The sequence below is a fragment of the Perognathus longimembris genome, chromosome 3 (assembly GCF_023159225.1).
Source record: "Perognathus longimembris pacificus isolate PPM17 chromosome 3, ASM2315922v1, whole genome shotgun sequence".
NCBI lineage: Eukaryota > Metazoa > Chordata > Mammalia > Rodentia > Heteromyidae > Perognathus > Perognathus longimembris.
The window spans coordinates 49,661,882-49,684,607 of NC_063163.1; the positions used below are offsets into that span (position 1 = coordinate 49,661,882).

General features: G+C 41.3%; 1 protein-coding gene across 1 annotated transcript in view; it reads left to right on the plus strand.

Moving 5' to 3' along the window:
• Alg5 (ALG5 dolichyl-phosphate beta-glucosyltransferase) overlaps window positions 1-22,726 on the plus strand; it is a 32,377-nt gene that overhangs the window by 2,827 nt on the left and 6,824 nt on the right. Inside the window, exons 2-8 of the mRNA XM_048341493.1 lie at window positions 1,483-1,654; window positions 2,257-2,303; window positions 3,967-4,035; window positions 4,388-4,480; window positions 5,343-5,456; window positions 14,683-14,742; window positions 20,791-20,942. Of these exons, the coding sequence (XP_048197450.1) occupies window positions 1,483-1,654; window positions 2,257-2,303; window positions 3,967-4,035; window positions 4,388-4,480; window positions 5,343-5,456; window positions 14,683-14,742; window positions 20,791-20,942 (707 nt within the window). The remainder of the gene's footprint in view (window positions 1-1,482; window positions 1,655-2,256; window positions 2,304-3,966; window positions 4,036-4,387; window positions 4,481-5,342; window positions 5,457-14,682; window positions 14,743-20,790; window positions 20,943-22,726) is intronic.

The window sequence follows — 22,726 nt, forward strand, 5'->3', positions numbered from 1 at the left end:
AAAAAAAACTGACCTGTTTTTTTTGTTTTTTTTGCCTGTACTGAGGCTTGAACTCAGGGCCTGGGTGCCATCCCTTATTTTTCTCATTCAGGATTGGAACTTTACCCTTGAGCCAGTTTTTATGTACTTTCCTGCTGAAACTGGCTTTCAATCACAATCCCCAGATCTCAGCCTCCTTTGTAACTAGGATTTACAGACATGAGCCACCAGCTTCCAGCAAAAAAATGATCAGTGTTACAATTCATGGTTTAAATGTTTTCACTGGTTTAATCTATTATAATAATTCTTTGTCATACTATTCTCTCCTAGGCCAGCAGGAATACCTTCAAACTGACTGCTTTTTTCCTTTGGCACAGCCCTGATTATTGCTAATAGATTTGCTTTCTGCGTGGATGCCATTCTGCTGTTGTAGTTTCTTGCCTCGAACCCAAATCAGCCATCAGCCATCCTTTTGGGAGCCCCTGTTGCAATTAGTGGGAAGTGGAATTCAGGAGCCGTAGTGTAGGCAAGCACCATGGGGCTGCAGCCGCTAGTGTGGCCACTGCCTTACGCTTCCATTAAGCAGAAGTCTGGAAAATTAAAAGCCATCCAAATAAAAACTGTAAAATTCCTAAGATTTACAGAATAGTTATTTTGAAAGCAGACAGCATATGATAAGAACAACATTATAATGAATGACTTATCTCCAGAGATACCAAGTACAGCTAGCAGGGAGACTGCAGAGGGTTTGCTTTGCTTTGGTGCTTTGCTGGTTCTGGGGCTTGAACTCAGTCCGTTGAGTTCTTTGGCTTGTTTTGCTCATGGCTGGCACTCAATCTACTTGATATACACCTCCAGTCTAGATTAGGAGTTTTATACCTTACCGGAACATCTGTGAGTTCAAATTTAAGATAAGTATGAAATATAGTCTTCTATATTACTCCCAGGCCCCTAGTGTGGCGGTTAGGGCAACCTTCCCTTTAATATAGGATGCATCTCTCTGGTCCTGAATAGGAAATCTGCCTTCACCCCACAGGGCTTAGCTGCAGTGTGAACTTGTTCCCTGTCACATGTGGGCCTCTGATGGGGAAGGGTCCTTGCTATGTGTGCACTGTGGGGAAGTGCTGTGCATGTTCACCATGCAGGTGTGCATGTATGTGCACTGCAGAAGCAGGTTCAAGGCATCTCGGAGTAGATTGGATTTCCTGTAGCCACTGTTTCCCATCACATAGGAGGAACAGTCAAGAGGTCAAAGACCTGGGAAAGGACAGCAGAGAGGTGAAGGTGTCCTGAAGCATTAGCACCTAACTAATGGGACAAAGGACGATCATCAGGTCATAAAAGGGGACTGGCTAAGTTTGGAGTCCCCCCTAGACCATTATTAATGAACCAAAAAGTAACAATGAATATTCTATTAAAATGTGTAAATGATAAAGTTCTATTAAGAGCAGATATGTTTAAAAGGTCAGTATACCGTAATTTTTTTACATGCATGTCTACTAGATTTCCGTTGTTGCATTTATAACTGCTACCAAAATGCCAGCACTCCACCAACATGAAGAAGAAAAGTTCTTCGTAAATGCCAAAGGCCAGAAGGAAACTCTGCCCAGCATCTGGGACCCCCCAACCAAACAGCTTTCTGTTGTTGTGCCTTCATACAATGAAGAAAAACGCTGTAGGTACTATTTCTGTGTGTGTGTATGTATATGTGTGTATGTTCATACATGGGCTTGAATATAGGGAGGGTACTCTCCCTTAACTTTTTCTGCTCAAGGCTTGTGATCTAGCACTTGAGCCATACCTTTGTGTCTGGCTTTCGCTAGTTAATTGTAGATAAGAGTCTCTTGGACTGAACTGTGATCCTCAGCTCTCAGCCTCCTGAACAGCTCAGATTCTTGGCTTGAGCCCCTAGCACACACCCCTGATTTCTTGATAAGGGGTGATTTGGGAAGAAAAGGAAATCCAAAGCATGAGACTTCACTGTGTTTGAAGATGTGGGCTGGGGAGAGAGCCTGGTTGGTGACTGTAGTTCAGAATGGAAATGTTTGTCAGAGTAAAGTACCCTGAACTGTTCTAGAGAAAAGATAGTCAGGAAGAGTGGCTCAGCTGGCACAGTGCCTGCCTGAGACACAAATCAGCAAGATATTAACAAAGCAGACATTCCAGCTGTAAATAGCCCAGGGGGAGCATTCCTGAAGAGCTTGTTATATTATTGAGACTTTTTTCCTATGTAAATGGAGTGTGCTGAGCCATCTTTGATGTGTTTTTTTCTTCAAGTGCCTGTGATGATGGATGAAGCCATGGGCTACTTGGAGAAGAGACAGGTACCATGCTTTCTCTTCCCCTGTGATTTCTCCAGTGAAAATCAAACCAGGCTCCCAGCGGTGGAGGCCCAGCCACACATGCTATGAGAGGCAGGCCCAGCTGGCCCTGGGCTGCCCTGCAGGTCAGCGGTGCGCCAGTGGGGAGACCCAGCCTGGAGTGACCAGCACAAACCAGGAACTACAGAGTCTGCATGACAGCACAAGGCCAGCTTTACTTCTACGGCCTTTTTAAAAAGGAGGTGTTTCTTTTTTTTTTGTAAGGTTTCCAGCTCTAACATCTTTATATTTTTTGAGTTCATATTTCAAATTGCTTCTTAAAATTCTTAAGTGTTAAGTACACCTAAATTCTATATGGATTGATGGATACAAAATTAAAATCTAGCTGGTGCGAGTGGCTCACACCTATAATCCTAGCTACTATGGAGGCTGAGATCTGAGGAACGCAGTTTGAAGTCAGCTGAGACAGAAGAGTCCCCATGAGACTCTTATCTCTGATTAACCACTCAAAAACCAGAAGTGGCACTGTGGCTCAAATGGTAGAACACTAGCCTTGAACACAAAGAGGCTCAGGGACAGTGCCCATGCCCTGAGTTCAAGCCCCACAACTAACAAAAAGAAAACCCAAAACAACAAAGTTAAAATCTAAAATAAAAATGTAACTAATTGAAGAAAATTAAAATATAATACTATAAAGGAAAGGTTATTTTAACTACCAGTCTAAACTTTTCCCAGAGACGGCCACCATTTTTTTAAATTTTTTTTCCTTTTTTCTGGTTGTTGGGCTTGAACTCGGGGCCTGGGCACTGCCCCTGACCTTTTTTGCTCAAGGTTAGTACTCTACTACTTTGAGCTATAGCACCACCTCCAATTTTCTGATCGTTAATTGGAGATGAGTCTCACAGGCTTTTCTGCCCAGGCTGGCTTTGAGTCATGATCCTCACATCTCAGCCTCCTGAGTAGCTCGGATTACAGATGTGAGCCACCAGCACCCAGCTCAGCCACCATTATCGATTCTAGAAAGAACTATATGTGAACTATACATCTATGCACATACATATCTATGTATACATATATGTACATCTATAGCTTAGATTTCAGGCCTGAGCCATTGGCTTCAAATGTAAATTTTAAAAAAAGAAAGGAGAAGTGAATGGAACCTTGTTGCATGTGGGCTTTCAGCCTCTGCTGTTACAGGGAGTCTGCCATGGGCCACGTGGGTAGAAATGGCCCAGGAATGCGGAGGGGCCCTGGTCATGCTGCCTGAGAAATGGCACAGCCCAGTTGGACTCTATCTCCACCTTCCACCTCCTGCACTTTTCCTTGGGCATTGTGGCCTCTCCAGGGTGTCTCAGCACCACAGCTGCCCTGGCCTCTTCTCCCAGCATGGTGCGGCACAGGCAAGAGTGAGAACGCACAGATTTTGTTTAGACAGTGTGCTCCAGTGGCTCACCTTTCTGTTCCTAGCGTTTATTTTGTGTGACTTGTACACTGTTTATACTATGTACACTGTTTATGTACTATATATGTGTATATGTGCATATATACACATATATATGTATGGACATGTATATACATCAATACTAAATGACTTGCTTAAATGACTTTTTTATTCATCGTGATGGCAAGTACACCAAACTATGGTATTTCAACTTGTTTCTTGCAGAAACGCGATCCTTCGTTCACATATGAGGTGCTAGTCGTGGATGATGGCAGTAAAGACCGGACTTCGAAGGTGAATGCATGGGCTTTTACACTCGCCTGTAGGTAGAAAATACAGAATCATATCACCACCCATGGAAGCGAGTTCATTATGTATTTTAATTATGTATGTATTCTTTTAATTATGTATTTTTAATTACACATTGATGTGCCTGTATGTATTATGTGTTTATGTTCATTATGTTTTTAAATGACTCATGGTAGTTGTATTTAGGGGATATATTGTGACATGTGGGGTTACCGTATACATACATACATATATATGCATATCTTCTTGATGTACTATTCAAGTCAGGATAAGTAGTATTATCTCTGACCTCCATTTTCCAAACGGATTTGCTTCTGACTGTGATATTATTTGACAGGTAGCTTTTAAATACTGTCAGAAATATGGAAGTGACAAAGTCCGAGTGCTAACCCTGGTGAAGAATCGTGGGAAAGGTGGCGCCGTTAGGATGGTAATCCTTGCTCTCCATTCTTGTCTAGAGATATTTTCTGTTGCTTCTTTTGCAATCTATATAATGAATGGGCATGGTTGGCAGCCAGTCAAATATGAGCACTGCAAACTTAGCAACTTCACTTGTTTTGTCAGATCTAAACATCATCTCCTAGCTGTCACATAATAGAAGGCTTGGTAAAAATATATTTATGTTAATGCTATTATCTGCTCATGCTTGTCTCCAGTATAGTTACCAAGGAAGGTTATGTGCTTTTTCTTTTTTCTTTTTTTTTGGTCAGTTGTGGAGTTTGAACTCAGGGCCTGAGTACTGTCCCTGGCTTCTTTTTGCTCAAGGCTAGCACTCTGCCACTTGAGCCACAGTGCCACTTCTGGCTTTTTCTGTATATATGTGGTGCTGAGGATTTGAACCCAGGGCTTTTCATGTATATGAGATGAGAATTTTACCACTAGAACATATTCCCAGCCAGATTATTTCTTGAGTATAGGCCACAAGGAAAAAGTAGCCAACTTCATAGATGAGTTCCAGCCATGGTGAACCCAGGCTTTCACTTCCTGATTGCTTATTTTAATCTGGAGAGTAAATGAACCACTGTGCCATAACGGTCACACATAATCCCACCCTGTCTCATGAGTTAGGTCCCATAGTTTTGATTATACACATGAGGCAAATGTGGCTCAAATAGGTAAAACAACTTACTTAAAGTCACACAGCCATCCAGAGGTAGATTCGGAGCCAGCACAGAGCATACCTGTAACCCCAGCACCCAGAGCTTGACCTCAACACTCTGTACTGAAACTGTCACTAAATTTAATCATAACTTTGTGCCACTTTTTTTTAAACTTAAAATTCCTTAATGCAGGGCGTATTCAGTTCTCGAGGAGAAAAGATCCTTATGGCAGATGCTGATGGGGCCACAAAGTTTCCAGATGTTGAGAAGTTGGAAAAGGGATTAAATGATCTCCAGCCATGGCCTGTGAGTACAAGAATATGGTGAAATAACATCTAGTCAAGAACACCAATGTAGGGGCTGTGAGTGTGGCTTAGTGGTAGAATGCTTGCCTTGCATGCATGAAGCCTGGGTTCAATTCCTCAGCACCACACATAAACAAATGGCCGGAAGTGGAGCTGTGGCTGAAGTGAGCCAAAAAGAAGACAGGGACAGCATTCAGATCCTGAGTCCAAGCCCCAGGACTAGCTAAAAAAAAAAATATGAACACCAATATATACCAAAGTGGAATTTACATAGACTTCACCTTGGAGTTTAAAATTCAGGGGTTGTTTTGCCATAAAAGTTGTCAGTGTTCACCCAGAGAAAAGAATATGGTAAAATCACATTCAGTCAAGAGCACAAAGAGGTGGGGCTGTGGCACAAGTGGTAGAGTGCTGGCCTTGAGTAAAGATGGTGCCTCTGCCCCAAATTCAAACCCCAGGACCAATGCACACACACACAGAGAATTCTACTATTGGCTGAATGCTGGTGGCTCTCACCTGTAATCCTAGCTACTCACGAGGCCAAGATCTAAGGATTGCAGTTCCAAGCCAGCCCAGGCAGGAAAGTTCTAGTGAGACTCTTACCTCCAGTTAACCACAAGAAAACCAGAAGTGGCTCTATGGCTCAAAATGATATAGTGCTGGTCTTGATCAAACAGGTTAGGGACAGTGCCCAGTCCTCAAGTTCAAGCCCCACCACTGACAAAAAAAAATAGCTAGGGCTGGGATGTATCTCAGTGGCAAAGTGCTTGCCTAGCAAGTGTAACGTCCTGGGTTCGATCCCCAGTACCAAAAAAAGAAAACACACACACACAAAAAAATAAAAAAATAGCTGGAACACAAGTGTTGAAAGTGAAATTTACACCAACTTTACCTGGGACTTAAAAATTCAGGATTTTTTTGTTGCAAAAATGATCAGTGTTCACACAGAAAAATTAATCATATGATACACGTACTCACTGATTTCCTGAGTGACTAGACTGTTGAATATACAATATTTGGGCTGTAATTTTTTTTTCAAATTTTTATTATCAAACTGATTTACAGAGAGGTTACAGTTTCATATGTTAGGCATTGGATACATTTCTTGTACTGTTTGTTACCTTGTCCCTCATACCCCCCTCCCTCTTCCCCCTTTCCCTTTTCCCCCATGAGGTGTTCAGTTCACTTACACCAAACAGTTTTGCAAGTATTGCTTTTGTAGTTGTTTGGGCTGTACTGATTATGTATATTCGATGAAGTCTTTAATTAAAGGCTCAGCTCTTGTTGAAAAGTATAGCCTGAGAATGACAGGTAAAAATGTAGAATGAAACTGAATCACAGAATCTTGTATGTTTATTTGAGGATTTTGTTGGGGGATGGGAGAGGAGGGTGCTCGTGCTTCATCTTGATCTCAGGGCTCATGCTCTTTCTTAGCTTTTTCACTTAAAACTGCTACTCTACCACTTATACCACAGCTCTACATCTGGCTTTTTTTTTTTTTTTCTGGCTAATTGGAGATGAGTCTCTTACAGTTACCTACTTAAGCTGGCTTTGAACCATGATCCTCAGACCTCAACCCTCTGAGTTGCTAGGATTATGAGCACCTGGCTGGAAGGTGTCTTTGTGATTTTTGGTCTGGGCTCTGTCCTCAGAGCTCTCTACTCCTCTCCATTCTACCCCATGAGAGCCACACAAGTCACTCTGATGACTGTGCATTTGGTCAATTGAGGCCTCGCATGCCACTCAAGGAACAGACCCCGCCCTGGAGACAGGGCCACCAATGGCCCCCTGCCTGGAATGCCACACCCACCTCCATCTTTTTTAAGATGAAAGAAATAAAACATAAAATCCCAAAGACCAAGTACAACTTTAGGCCATAACAAGATTGAAGAAAAACAGAAAATACAGATGCCATTCTCACCTTCTCAGGGCTATTTAGAGAAAGAAGGGAACTCATCCAAATCCAAAGCTTTTTGCCAAATACATACATCCGAGCTTGCAAAGATTCAAGTAAGTACCTTGGATAGCAGCAAACAGAGCTGCCCTCTGTCATGCATCACCCTTCAAAGAGCCAATGTGGTTTTCTAGGTGTCCTCTTTATTTCAGGTGGTCAGTAGTTCTCCAAGTCTATACAAACCCAGTGATTTTCCACTACAGAAGCATCAGTGTGTAGGGGTTTGACTAGATTACTAATGCACACTGCCATTTCTTCATGCACCATACCATTGGCACCCCAGACTTCATTGGAATTCTTCTACTGGTTCTGGTGATTTCTTTTTTTATTTTTTTTTCCAATGCTGGAGAAAAAAAGTTGGGACCTAGGTGTTTACTCTCTCTGAGCTGCAAAAGCAACTCAGAGGAATGGAAGTATAACTGTTTGTTCCAATTAAGCATCCATTTTTGCATTCAAGTCCTTAGGATAATAGTTATCCCCTTCTCAATTCACTTAAACGCAAACTTTATAATATGCCTGGGACATATTCCTCTAAACCTTAAAAACTGAGTGGAATAGTTCCAAAATAAACTTCCTATTCCTGTTAACAGTTACATATCTGACCCACTAGATGGCAGTAGTTCGCTTCCTCTCACTATTTTAACTTTCCAGTATAGTACTCTGAATTTTCAGTGAATTCTAGTGTCTTTTCTTAGCTGATTTCATTTTTTATTATCACACACACACACACAAAAATACTATTTCTTACCTATATTTCCTCTTACACTAACCAAGTCACATGTTCTAATCCGATTATTCAGATTAGAATGGTCAACTTAGAAAAGTCACTTACAGACCAGGCACCAATGTGATTCATGCCTGTAATCCCGGCTACCCAGGAGGCTGAGACCTGGATGCTTGAGGCTTGAGGCTAGCCAGGGTACAGAAGTTCAGGAGATTGCTTCTCCAGTTAAAATTCCAGCAAAATGCTGGAATTGGAGGCACGGCACAGGTGGTATTATGTGAGCTGAGCAAGCAAGCTGAGTGTGAAGCCCTGAGTTCATTCCCCCCTCACACACAACACACACAACAAAACATCACCTGCAATTCCTTCCACTAAGGTCATTGTTCTCTTTGGTCAGTCATGTGGCTTGGATTTGTCCTAGGTGCTGTCCCTCGGCTTTTTCGCTCACGGTTAGTGCTCTACCACTTTGAGCCACAGCACTGCTTCCAGTTTTCTGATGGTTAATTGGAGATAAGAGCCTAACAGTCTTTCCTGCCCAGGCCGGCTTCCAACCTTGATCCTCACTTCTCAGCCTCCTAAGCACATAGTCAGAGACCTCTTGATTTATAAAGTCATAGTTTACAGTTCATCTTGTTAGGTTCATTGTGCACGCTTAACGAGAAAGAGTAAAAGGGCAATCTGTTCAAGATAGAGAGAGGGTGGTCTGTCCATAACAAGGCATTCAGGATCTGTCTGTCCCGGTGCCATCCCTGGATAATTGAAAATAGGGCTCAGCACAGGAGCTGCCCATAGAGCTGAGCTTCAGTGCCAGCAAACCTACTTAAGAACTTTCAGCAAAGAATAGCAACATTTTCTAGGAACAATCAGAATAGGATTTTAGATTTTTTGGATCTCATATAGTCTCTGCTGCAGAGGGCTTCTTTTTCTTTGTATTTTTAACCCTTAGAAATGTACAAAGATAGACCAGGTGTGAGACAAGTCTGTAATCCTAGCACTTGAGGAGCTGAGGCTGAATGAGTTCAAGGTCAGCCTGGATTACAAAGCAAAATCCTGTTTCAGAAAAACAAAGTAAATTTTAAATGTTTAAGTAAAGAGCTTTGTTTTTCTCTCATGGAAAAACAGGCAGCAGAGCTGGGCACCAGTGGCTCATACCTGAAATCCTAGCTAGTCCAGAGGCTGAGACCTGAGGATTGCAGTTAGAAGCCAGCCTGAGCAGAAAATATTCTTGAGTCCCTTATCTGCAATTAAGTACCAAAAAAATAAAATCTGAAAGTAGTACTTTGGCTCAAGCCTTGATCAAAAAAAGCTCCGGGGGCTGGGAATATGGCCTAGTAGCAAGAGTGCTTCCCTCGTATACGTGAGGCCCTGGGTTCGATTCCTCATATACAGATTCCACATATACAGAAAATGGCCAGAAGTGGCGCTGTGGCTCAAGTGGCAGAGTGCTAGCCTTGAGCAAAAAGAAGCCAGGGACAGTGCTCAGGCCCTGAGTTCACGGCCTAGGACTGGCCAAAAAAAAAAAAAAAGCTCCGGGAGAACACTTGGGCCTGAGTTCAAGCCACACACACAAACAAATAAACAAACAAAAAAATCAGGCATCAAATTAGATTTGACCCACATGGGTGTGTCCTTTCTATTAGACTGAAAATCTGACAATTATCCAAAGAAAAGACTGTGTTTTTGAGACAAAGTAGTACTCTGGTAGACATATGTACTAATTTGTAATCTAAGGTGCGTAGAGTCTGTGTCCCAATAATTGCAGGTTGAGTTGGATGGTTAGAAACCTACCTGACTTGAGAGTGGCCATGTGTTGATAATTGTAGAAGCCAGGTGATGGGTAGATGAAGTTTTGTTTCTGTTTTCTGCTTCACTGATAAAAAGCTCAGAAACAATGAGCCTGGATGTTAGAAACTTCAAGGCAAAAACATGTATTTTTAATTTCAGCTTTAGTAGTTTTAAATGAAGAGAGAAAACACATCGAAATGGGTAAAATCCCATGACACAATGTCTGCTTGTAACTGGCAAAGTGTAATGCATGGTTTTCTTTAAATACAGTTTCTTCCCTGGGCACTGTGTGCTTCTGCCTGTAATCCCAGCTACTTAGGAAACTGATACTCAGAGGATGGAAGTTTGAGGCTAGCCAAGGCAGACAAATTATCTAAAGTTCATGTTCAAAATAACCAGCCAAAAGCAAGGCTGGAAAGACACCTGGTCCAATTGATAGAGCACTAAAGTACATAAGCAAGCTAGCCAAGAAGTAATCCCAAGGCCTTAAGTTCAAACCCTAGTATCGCAAAGTTTAAACCCTAGTACCGCCAAAAGAAACAAAATCACGAGTTACAGTTATAATGCACCATATATAACAGTGTAATAGGAAATTGAACCTTACTGATTCTTCCTTCTTTCAAATCTTTTAGCCACGCCCTTTGGATGGACAGAAATGAGTTTCTGAAATATTAACCTTGAATGAAAGTCACTTTATCCATATGCAAGTATTTATATTTGCTAGGAAAGTGGTTGAGACAGCAGGGTTGAGGTTAGTGTATGTGTAATTCTGATAAGTGTTTTCCATAGAAAGTGTAAGCAGTGTGGGAGGCACTGATAGGGTTTATTTGCCTTGCTGTCGGTAGAAGTTTAATTATGAAGGTGTTCAGTTGTTTAAGAGCTCTTTTCATTTCCTCTTTTATGAACTCCATGTTCAGAGAATTGGTCTTTCTAAATTGAATTATTGGGTACTTTTGAGAACAGTGTGTAAAAGCCCTCTCTGCATTTTAGAAGGTAATCTTTTATCTGCAATATCAATTGTCAATATTGTCCCTCAGTTGTCGGGCCTGGAACTCAGTGCATAGCCCGGATAGTTTGTGCATTTGAGCTATTCCTACCTGGGCCTCCCAGGTGATGGGGATACAGGTGTTCATCTTGCTCTGTCTTGTCCTATGTGTTGTATATTTGTTCCTTTCTTTCGGATCATTTACGAAATGATTTCTAATATTTACTTAAATGGTCACTGTATCTGGAACTTTTCCTGGCATTCACTTTGTTTGTCTGTCAGTTGTGGGGCATGAACTTGGGGCCTGGGCACTGTCCTTGTGCCTCTTTGTGCTCAAGGCTAGCGCTCTACCACTTGAGCCACAGCACCACTTCTGGTTTTTGAGTAGTTAAATTGGGGCTGTCTTCGAAACGCGATCCTCAGATCTCAGCCTCCTGAGTAGCTAGGATTACAGGCATGAGATACCAGTGCCCAGCCTGGAACTCACTTTAAAAGGGCGAACCAATGCAACAGTGATACTCACAAGACACTATGTTGGAAGTAAACTTTACAAATGGGGAGGGAAGGGAGTGGGAAAGAGGGAAAGTGGGAGAAAATGAGGGAGGAGCTAACACTGTTCAACAAGAAAGGTACTCAATATCTTATATAACTGTAAGTTACATCACCTTTACAATTAATTTTTTTTAAAAGCTCCAGACCAACTTTATTTGCTTTATTACCAAGATGCCCCAGGCCATTTATAAGTCCATCTTTTCCCCATTGATTCATAATGTCATCATAAGCTAGATACCGGTGGCTCACATCTGTAATCTTAGCTATTGAGGAGGTCAAGATATGAGATTCACAGTCTAAAATCAGCATGAGCTAGTCTGTGAGACTGATATCTCCAGTTAACCACTATAAAGCTGGAAGTGGTGTTGTGTCTCTCATGGTAGGTACGCTAGCCATGAGCAAAAAAGCTAAGGGACAGCACCCAGCCTCTGGAGTTAAAGACCTAGTACTGGCAAAAATAAAATAAAGAAATATTTTTATCATATTGTAAGGAGGGTTGGTATGTGTTTTTCACTTTGCTACTTTGGTGCATGACTGCCACGCCCCACTACCTTATACCTTGTTTTTGGTTTTGTGCCTATTGCTTGAACTCAGGACCTGGGCACTAACCCTGAACTTTTTTGCTCAAGGCTAATGCTCTACCACTTGAGCCACAATTCCACTTTTGGCATTTTTAGTAGTTAATTGGGGATAAGAGTCTCACCATTGTCTTGCCAGGCTGGCTTCGAACAGAAATCCTCGGATTTCGGTATTTCCCACAGGTTTGGGTCAGGAGCCCTACATTATGTAACTAAAACCAAACAACTACTCAACATTTAAAGGTCAAAAATTGACCTCTCAGTGGATCACAATAGCTCAAAAGCTATGTATGTACATACGTATAAGACTATTGTCAACATATATATTGTCTATTGTAGACATTACATTTAAAGCCCTAGGCGAATTTTCTTTGGTGTAGGCCACGTGGCTACTGTATATGTTCTTGGTACATTGTGTATTGTATATATGTCTACCTGACCTAGGGAAGGGAAAGAAAAACAGGGTGTAAGATAGCACAAGAAATGTACATACTGCCCTACTATGTAACTGTACCCCTTTTGCACAACACCTTGTCAAAAAAAATTTGTTTAATTAATAAATAAATTATTTAAAAAAAAGAAATCCTCAGATTTCATCTTCCTAAGTGGCTAGGATTACAGGTGTGAGCCCCCAGCTTACCTTAGTTTTTTTTTTTTTTTTTTTTTGCCAGTACTGGGCCTTGGACTCAGGGCCTGAGCACTGTCCCTGGCTTCTCTTTGCTCAAGGCTAGCACTCTGCCACTTGAGTCACAGCGCCACTTCTGGCCATTTTCTGTATATGTGGTGCTGGGGAATTGAACCCAGGGCTTCAAGTATAAGAGGCAAGCGCTCTTGCCACTAGGCCATATCCCCAGCCCCCTTAGTTTTGATTATTGAAGCTTTATAGTAGGGTTTTTTATTTAATTTTTAAAAATTTTATTATAAAGGTGATATACAAAGGGGTTGCAGTAACGTCAGATAAAGAGTACATTTATTTCTGGACAATATCATCCTTTCCCTTGCTTTCTCTTTTTTTCCTCCATCCCCACCCACAAATTGTATAGTTCATTTTCAATGTAGTGTCTATTGAATATCACTGCTGCGTTTGTTCACCCTTTTTTCCCTTCATTTCTGTGCTCCCCTTACCCACTCAAAGACAGATAAGACAAAAAGAAAACAAAAACAGCAACAAAGAAAAAACTTCCTGTTTCTATTCCCTGGAGTTCATTTTGATAAATAAGATTTTGTATGATCAAATGCACATAGGCATTGCACCCATGTGTTCCTCCCCTTGAGTATCCTCCTTTGGTCTCATTGCGTATAAATGCCTGGAGTCCTGTATAATTTATCACCCAGGGTAATTTTTTATCTAGCTTCTGCATGTGAGAGAAAAAATGTGCCCCTAGTCTCTCTAAGCTTGACTTACCTCACTTAACATGATCTGCTCTAGATCCATCCATTTCCCTACAAATGACATATTCTTTCTAATGGCAGTGTAAATTCCATCGTGTATAGGTACCACATTTTTTTGGATCTACTCATCTATTGTAGGGCACTGGGGCTGTTTGCATAGCTTGACAGTTGTGAATAGTGGGACATATAGTAGGTTTTTACGTCCTCTGGGACCAGTCCTTACTCACTCTTATCATTTTCCTTTTTTGTTTGTTTTTGCCAGTCCTGTAGCTTGAACTCAGGGCCTGAGCACTGTCCCCAGCTTCTTTTTGCTCAAGGCTAGCATTCTACCACTTGAGCCACAGCGCCACTTCCAGCTTTTTCTATATATGTGGTGCTGAGGAATAGAACCCAGGGCTTCATGTATACGAGGTGAGCACTTTACCACTAGGCCATATTCACAGCCCCCTAATTTTCTTGTATTGTTTTTTACTCTTTAATTCGTAACTGTAACTGTGGAATCTGACTGAATGAAGACATAAGTTCACAGATTAATGGAAGGAGCACTAACTTTCTAATGTTACTGTGTATCACACACTCTCATCCATGCCCTTGGAGTGTCCTTGTATCCTTCTAACATCAACAGACTTACTACATGTTGACATTTTTCTTAGGATTTATTTCTAGACTTGTCTTTGCCATTGATGGTATTATAAATGTTGTATTTACAATTGTTAGTCCATATGAAGACTAAATTATTATTTAGTATACTTATTTTCTTTTCACTCATCCTTTTACTTTTGGGCTTTTTTATAATCATTTTTCAGCTGCCAGTCTTGAATTTTAGAAGTATATATACCATTTGCAAATAACACTCCCCCCATATCACTTTTTTTTTCTATAAGACAATGGCATAGTATTCTTTTCTTCATTGGCTTGTACTATATATCTCCACACATATTTACACTGTATTCCATTCAATTTCTCTCCCTCTATCACATTCCCTTCCCTTCTCCCTGGCATAGCAGTCTTAATTAGAAAAAAGAATACTATTTAAAGATAGAGTCTTGAAAGTATTTACATTATCCATAAGCCTGCCTACTCAGGTTAAATTCAGTGTCTGAGTATATATGGTTAGGCTTCTAAACACTTAGCCCTTTAAAAAGATTTTTTTGGTTTTTTGTGATATGTCTAAGCATGACACAATTATGTTAAAAACAATTGTACTTATAAGTGATGCTTAATACTAAAAAGATATTTTGTTGCTTCTTTTCTTAGGATCACATGGCCATTGCCTGTGGATCAAGAGCTCATTTGGAGAAAGAGTCAGTTGCTCAGGTGAGACTTCTTTGGCTGCCTTGGGTCTCAGCCTCCCTCCCTCCACATTTACATTGGGAAAGGAGAGGCTGTGGGGTTCTCCTTAAGGTCTTCTTCAGCCTCCGTTAAATCTTCCTCGAAAGATTTCAAAGTTTTTTTGTTTTTGTTTTTAAGGAGATTACAGGAAAGATGTAGATTTCATTTTTGCCTTAGGATGTAAGCAGTTCTTTGGAGATTTTTTTTTAACAGGGTTTCCATTCATTTATACTATCAGGCAAACTCTTCCTAAATGATGTATTGTTGAACACTCAATTTGCCTTTTGTACTTATATTGGCACAGTTATGCGCTCTACAATTGAGCATTCCTAATCCAAAAGCTGAAACTTTGACGATTTGACCCTACCATAGGTAGAAAATTCCACATCATGAAACTTTATTTCATGCACATAATTATTTAAAACACCATGTAAGTTACTTTCCGTTGATATGAATAGGATGTATATGAAACCTAAATAAATTTCATATTTGGACTTGGATTCCATACCCCAAACTATCTTTTATTCATGTGCAAAATATCTCAAAACCTGAAAAACATCCAAATTGAAGCATTTCTGGCTCCAAGCTTTTTTGGCTGAGAGACACTCAGACTGTGTTTTGAGCTTCATTCAAAGCTTACATATTTTGTTTTCACTTTGTTTTCTTTAAGAAAACATTTCTTTATAAATTTAATGAATCTTTGACTGCCCTTTGACCCGTCCTGGGTCTTGAACTCAGGGCCTGAGCACTGTCCCTGGCTTCTTTTGGCCACAGCACCACTTTTGTTTTTTTCTGTTCATGTGGTCCTGAAGAATCCAACCCAAGGCTTTGTGCATGCTATGCCAGCACTCTACCACTAAGTCACATTCCCAGCCCCCAGACTGCCTTTTAGAAAGATACAATAAATCACTGCAGACTCTAAATTCTTCCTTTTGTAGATTATGCTAGACAAGCTAGGGTAACGTGAAGCAAAAGAATCTGTTTCATTGAGAATTATTCTATGCCATTGTTTTACACCTTAATCATGGCTTTCACACTAAAATGCAGGTCTCACATAGCAAACCCAGAAAGTATCTAATACATTCGCAGTGCTATATCCATTAGACTAACATATGGAGAATGAAGTGGGTTCAATGAGTGGCTACGAAGGATTTTTTTTTTCCTTTTTTTTTTGGCCAGTCCTGGGGCTTGGACTCAGGGCCTGAGCACTGTCCCTGGCTTCTTTTTGCTCAAGGCTAGCACTCTGCCACTTGAGCCACAGCGCCACTTCTGGCCATTTTCTGTATATGTGGTGCTGGGGAATTGAACCCAGGCCCTCATGTATATGAGGCAAGCACTCTTGCCACTAGGCCATATCCCCAGCCCCGGATTTTTATTTTTTATTTTTATTTTTTTTTGGCCAGTCGTGGGCCTTGGACTCAGGGCCTGAGCACTGTCCCTGGCTTCTTCCCGCTCAAGGCTAGCACTCTGCCACTTGAGCCACAGCGCCTCTTCTGGCCGTTTTCTGTATACGTGGTGCTGGGGAATCGAACCTAGGGCCTCGTGTATCCGAGGCAGGCACTCTTGCCACTAGGCTACATCCCCAGCCCCTTATTTTTTTTTTTTAATGTGTGCCTGTACTGGGGCTTAATCTCTTGGCCTCCGCACTGTCTGAACTTTTCTCAAAGCTGGCACTCTGCCATTTGAGCCCCAGCTTCACATCCAGTTTTTTGCTGGTTAATGGAAGATACATGTCTCATGGACATTGCTATTTGGGCTGGGGCTGGCTTAGAACTGTGATCATCAGTTCTCAGCCTCCTGAGTATCTTTACAGGTGTAGAACTCCTGAATAGGATTATAAGTGTCAGTCACTAAGCACCTGGTTAGGAAGGAAGGATTTCCTAATGCTGACCTAGTCAGTCCAGCCACACTGAATTAGATCAGCATGCAACCTGGGGTCTGCAGTTTGGAATTTTCAGGTCATTTTACACTTGTCAGGCTTTGAAAACCATTGCAGTAAAAGAGTGCACTTTCCTCCTCAGTGATTCTCAAAAAACATAAAAGGAGATTCTGGCTTTTTTTTTTTTTTCAAGATATACTGGTGGCAAAGTCCCACATTCTCTTAAGGATTATGCTTAAATGTGGAAACCTAGACCCTCCACTTCTTAGAAATTATAGCATGTCCAGCCTCATCTGTTTATTGATGCACTAGGGATAGAGAAGAGAACATATTTGTATAAAATATTCAGCACATTATCTGTAATTATAAAACACTAGAAAGTCGGATGCCAGTGGGTCATACCTATAATCCTAGCTACTCAGGAAGCTGAGGTTTGAGGATTGTGGTTTGAAGCCAGCCTGGGCAGACAAATGAGAGACTCCTATCTCCAGTTAACGAGCAAAAAGCCAGAGTGTAACTGTGGCTTTAGAGCACCAGTCTTGACTAATAAAGCTTAGTGCAAAGCCTAAACATCAAGCTCCAGTACCTGTGCGCACATGCGCGGGCTTGCACGCGCGCGCGCGCGCGCACACACACACGCTAGAAACTAAAATGCTGAATCCTAATAATAGGAAAAATAGCTCCCCCCACGGAATAAGCAGTAAGCAAGCAGTAAAACCAATGATAACAAAAACTTTGGAACTCCTGTCAGTTCTGAAAACTGAATTTTTACTAGAAATAATATTTACATGAGACTGTGGTCTAAATCTTCTTTACCTTCTTTTACTAGTAGCCAGTTATTACGGAATCTTTTTTTATCTTTTTTTTTTCTTTGATTCATCCCACCCTTCTACCTTCGCTCCCTCAACCTCCCAAGCCTGGATTTTTAAATGGATTCAAAATAGATCCACTTGAAGTTATTTGTTTTTGTTGTCTTGTGTTTGCTTTTGTACCCATACCAGGAAGCTTTAACTCAGGGCTTTATGCACTTGCTCGGCTTTTCTTTCTTTCGCTTTTCTTTTTCTTTTTCTTTTTTGGTGTGGTGTTTTTTGTGTGTGCATGCGTGCGCGTGTGTGTGTGTGTGTGTGTGTGTGTGTGTGTGTGTGTGCAGGTGCTTGGACTTGGGGACTTACACTTTTCCTTGGGTCTTTCCTCTTGAGGCTGGCACTCTAACTACTTGAGCTACAGCTACCCTTCTGCCTTTTTCAAGAGATAAGAGTCTCAGACTTTTCTGGCTTGGATGGCTTTGAACCTCGATCCTCAGATCTCAATCTGAGTAGCTAGGATTACAGACACGAGCCATTAGCTTTCAACTTTCTTGCTCACAGCTGTGACTCTAACATTTGAGCCACACCTCCATTCTAGTTAATTTGAGTTAGAGTCTGGTGGACATTTCTTAGCTTTGAACCTGGATCCTGCAAGTCTCAGTCTCCTGAGTAGCTAGGAAGTACAAGCCACCAGTGCCAGTTTTTAGTATTTAAGATAATTAAATTACCAGTCAGCTTTCCATGTCACCTGAATTCTTTGTTTACATTCTGTAAACTATGGGGATAGCTTTGTTAATACTGATTCAGTGAGTGGCTTTTTCCTCCATGCTTTTAAATATCTGTTTCAGAAGTTTACATAATGCTACTCTATGACTTTCTTAGCTTCCTTTAGCAAAGTTAGTCTGTCTTAAGCATCTTCTAGATTTTTAGATATTTTGTAGAGTTTTTAAAAATTGAAGCAGGATCTTGTGTTTTACCTAAATTGTTACACTTCTGCATACATTAGAAGTACAAGTAAAAAAAGTACAAGTAACTATTATTCTAAAACAAAACATAGGAAGTGTATTAACATCGAAGCAAAAGCACTTGTCAGTATTTTCATTTGCTAACAAATAAGCTCCCTCAAATCACACTGAAAAGCATGTAAGAACAATAGTTTACAGCCCAACTCCAGTGGCTCACACCTGTAATCCTAGCTACACAGGAGGCTGATATCTGAAGATCGTAGCTCCATGCTCGCCCAGGCAGGAAAGTCCATGAGACTCTTATTTCCAATAAACTACTCAGAAAAGGCTACAGGTGGCACTGTGGCTCAAGTAGTAGAGTGCTATGCCTTCAGCACAAAGAAGTCCTGAGTTCAAGGCTTAGGACTAGTGGGGGAGAAAAACAAAAAAAAAAGAATGGTTTACAGATACTATTTTCTTTTATTTTTATTTTTCTATCTTTTGATTTCTTTTTGCTCTTCCCTAAGCAGTAAGTGCTTTTTAGGAGGTTAATTGGACCTTGAGATTTCTGGAAAGCATTTTGTATGGAAAGCCCTGAGCAAGCCATTGTGAGATTCCCAGAATAATTTATGATGAAGTTTCTGCCCTTTCTACCTAGGGAAGAAAGGAATACTTAGAGCACAGTGTAACTAATGGTGCTAGGTGATACGTGGGGAGCACTAGGTCATTTCTTTACCTTGTGTTCACCTTCCCTCCTGCCCTGTCACACAAGCAAAGCTTTAGTCTGGAGAGTGAAGAAAGGCCTCCCTCGGCCTCCTTTATGAAACCACTGCTGAGTTTCTATTGCCCTTGCCTGATACCTTTAACACACCTCATTTCATCCTTACTACAACTGAGGGATGGGCACCACCATTCCTTTTAGTAGTTGAACAAAGGCAGCATGGACATAACTCACAAGGTCACCTGGCTCATTAGTAATGGAGCCAGGCCTTTGCTCAGCCTGCAGCTTTTCTCCTATGAGCTGTGGTGTTACTGTTTGTGTTACATGCTGATGGGCTAGTTGTGTGGTGAGCCCCATGAAAAGCAAAGGACTGGTGGGTGCTAGGGGCTCACATCTGTAATCTAGCTACTCAGGAGGCTGAGATCTAAGGATCACAGTTCAAAGCCAGCCCATGCAGCAAAGTACATAAGACTCTCATCTCCACTTAAGCATAAAAAAACACAGAAGTAGAGGTATGGCTCAAGTGGTAGAATGCCATCCTTCAGAGGAAAAGCTAAAGGATAACACACAGGCCCTGAGTTCAATCCCTACTACAAGCACAAAGACAAAGGGAGAAGGGGGCCCTATTTTGTAGTGGGAGATACCACCCAGTAGACCCTCAGTAGGCTGTTTACGCACATAAATAACAGCATTCCCTGAAGCCATCACCTTAATTATAGAACATTTTAAGAGAGCATACGTTTTTTTATTTGTTTTTGTGTGTGTGGTACTGGAGACTGACTCTAGAGTCTCTAGGCTTGAGTCACCTTCCTCTCTCCTCCCCTCTCTCCACCTCAGCCCATTTCTTTTAAATTCTGTTTTAGGGTAGTTGGTTGGTTGGTTTGTTATTGAGGTAAGAGCTCACTTACTTTGTCCTGGTTGGTCTCAAATTCACCCTTCCCCAGCCTCTACCTCTACAGTTAACTAGAAATACACATGGGTACCACCATGCCCAACTTCTGTTTTGAAACTTTTCATTATGAAAGCCTTCAATATAACTAATAATCTATTATTTAAAGTCCGTAATGTTTAATGGCACAATGGAATATTATTTCTTGATATTTCCAATAGTTAGCACTAACAGCAGTGTCTTCTCAGACAGATTCAAAACCCACTTTAGTAATTAAATATCCTAAGTGTTAAGGCACTGGGCCTTTGCAGTGTATTTGCTTGTTCCTGCTTAGAGAGCCTGGGTTTTCCAGGGTGTAACTTTTGTTATCCTTACTCTACTATCCCTCTTCTGCCAGTGTTCTTACAAGTTAGGTATCAGACCCCAGATTCACATTTTCCTTTTGCTACACCATTCTGGAAACTATCCCTTTTGTGAAGCTGAAATGTGTACAGGACAAAGAGGCATAGTATCTGTAGCTGGCTGACATGTCCTTGCTCATAGCAAGGACACCCATTGCCTCCCGCCAGGCTGAAGCATGGTCTCTGAGCCCTGGGAGGAATCCTGTCTGACTCATCCCCCAGGGGTTCAGTGTTACTTCTTGACATTGACCTTGTGAAGCCAGTGGAACATTGGTGTTCACCAGTCACATGTGCCGTGGATGAACTAGTAAATGCCCTGTCTACAGCAAGTATAGCTTTCGGAGTCTCCTGGCAGGAAATGGAACAGTCATTTCTGTTTTGTCTTTGTTTCAGCGTTCTTACTTCCGTACCCTTCTCATGTATGGGTTCCACTTTCTGGTGTGGTTCCTTTGTGTCAAAGGAATCAGGGACACACAGTGTGGGTTCAAATTACTAACTCGAGAAGCAGCTTCCCGGACGTTCTCATCTCTGCACATTGAACGATGGTAGGTTTCTTTCGGCCCGGGTGGTGTCTGGTCAATTTAGTTCGCCTGTAACCAGCAGCAGCCTTGTGTCTTCAGAATGAGCTTCCAGACTCAAACCTAACCCACACAGGTTTGTAAACAAGCCCTGCCAACTGCTTTGATCTTAATTGGAAAACACTCAAATTTAACCTATGGTTTCAATGTTCATCTTAGTCAGAGATAGTACCAAATGAGAAAGGGAAAACATCCATTTCTCTTTGAAAAAGAAGAACACAGAACCATGGAACATGCCCTGTTGATTCTATGCCTGTCCCCTGTCTCCTGCTTTGTAGGAGATGGGGTCTCTCTGCAAGGCCAGGGCTCTGACCTCTGATCTCCACCTTCTCTGAAATCTAGTCTGTTCCCTTTCTTTTTTCTTGGACATTTTTGGCCATTTCCTCTTAATCTCGTGTCTTCCTCATCCTCTCCACGATCCCTGCTGTTCTGGGCCTGTGTCTCCTTCCTTCTGCAGCTAGCCTATTTTTGAAAAAATGGTTTGTATTGCCCATCTCAGTCTCATTGGCTACTCCTATCTCCCATTACTCTTACTGCCATTTCATAATGCCCAGTGGTCTTGTTTGTTTGTTTTGAAATAAGGTTTTGATATGTAACCCAGGCTAGCTTTGAACTCTTGATCTCAAGTGCTAGTATTACAGATATGTGCTACTACACCCAGCACTACCAAGCTATTTTTCTAGTTGTACAATGTATTATTACTGTATTGCTAAATTGTTCAGTAAATCTCAAAAAAAAAAAAAGAAGAAAAGAAAACCTTTCCCTTATAGCTCATACTTTGTAGCTCCCCCCTCCCCCCATACATACATACCATCTCTGTCTTCCCTCAACTCTCAGCTACTGGTAACTTCCATTCTATGCTCCACTTCTAAATTCAGTTGTTTTAGATAGCGCAAATTAATGACATCATGAAGCATGTCTTCCTGAGTCAAGCTTTATTTCATTTAGCATGCTATTATTCTCCAATTCTATCTGTGTTTTTTTTTCCAATGACAATTTATTTTTAAAGACTGAGCAATATTCCTGTGTGTGTGTGTGTCCGAACTTGGCTGTTGTGAATAGTATCACAAGGGACATAGGCATTCAAGCATGCCCCTCCATATTGATTCCATATGAAGGATCTCCACGTTTCCCATGATGATGGTGCTAGTGTACATCCTGCCAACAGTGTACCAGGCTTCCCTCTCCTCCCCTCTTTTCCAGCACTTGTTCCCTTTTGTCTTTTTGATAATAGCTGTTCTGGCGGATGGAAGTGAGGTCTCACAGTAAGTGTTATTTGTTTGCTGAGGTAAGGTCTGACTCTGTAGCCCAGGCAAACTCAAACACTTGGTCCCGCCTCAGCCCCCCAAGTGCTGGGATTATAAGCACGCTCCTGTTTCTTTTCTGTTCAGGTCCCTTGCCCAGTTTTTAATATAATTATTGGCTTGCTTTTTATGGACTTGAATTTCTCGTGTATTTTGGGTATTAGCCTCTTCACAGATATGTGGCTTCAAGATATTTTGCTCCATAGCCAAAACGTATTCCTATCCATTCACCCTGTAGATTTGATTCCTTTTCCGTTTAGTAGCTTTTTCACTTGATGTAGTCCCAAGTGTCTGTTTTGTTGTCGTTCATATTGCCTGTGTATTTAGAGTTAAATCTAAAATTCAGTACCCAGACCAATGTTATATAGTTTCTCTGTTTTCTTCTAGTGGTATAACTCTCCAGTTCATTTTAGGTACTTTCGCTATATGTCAAGGGTCTTATTTCTC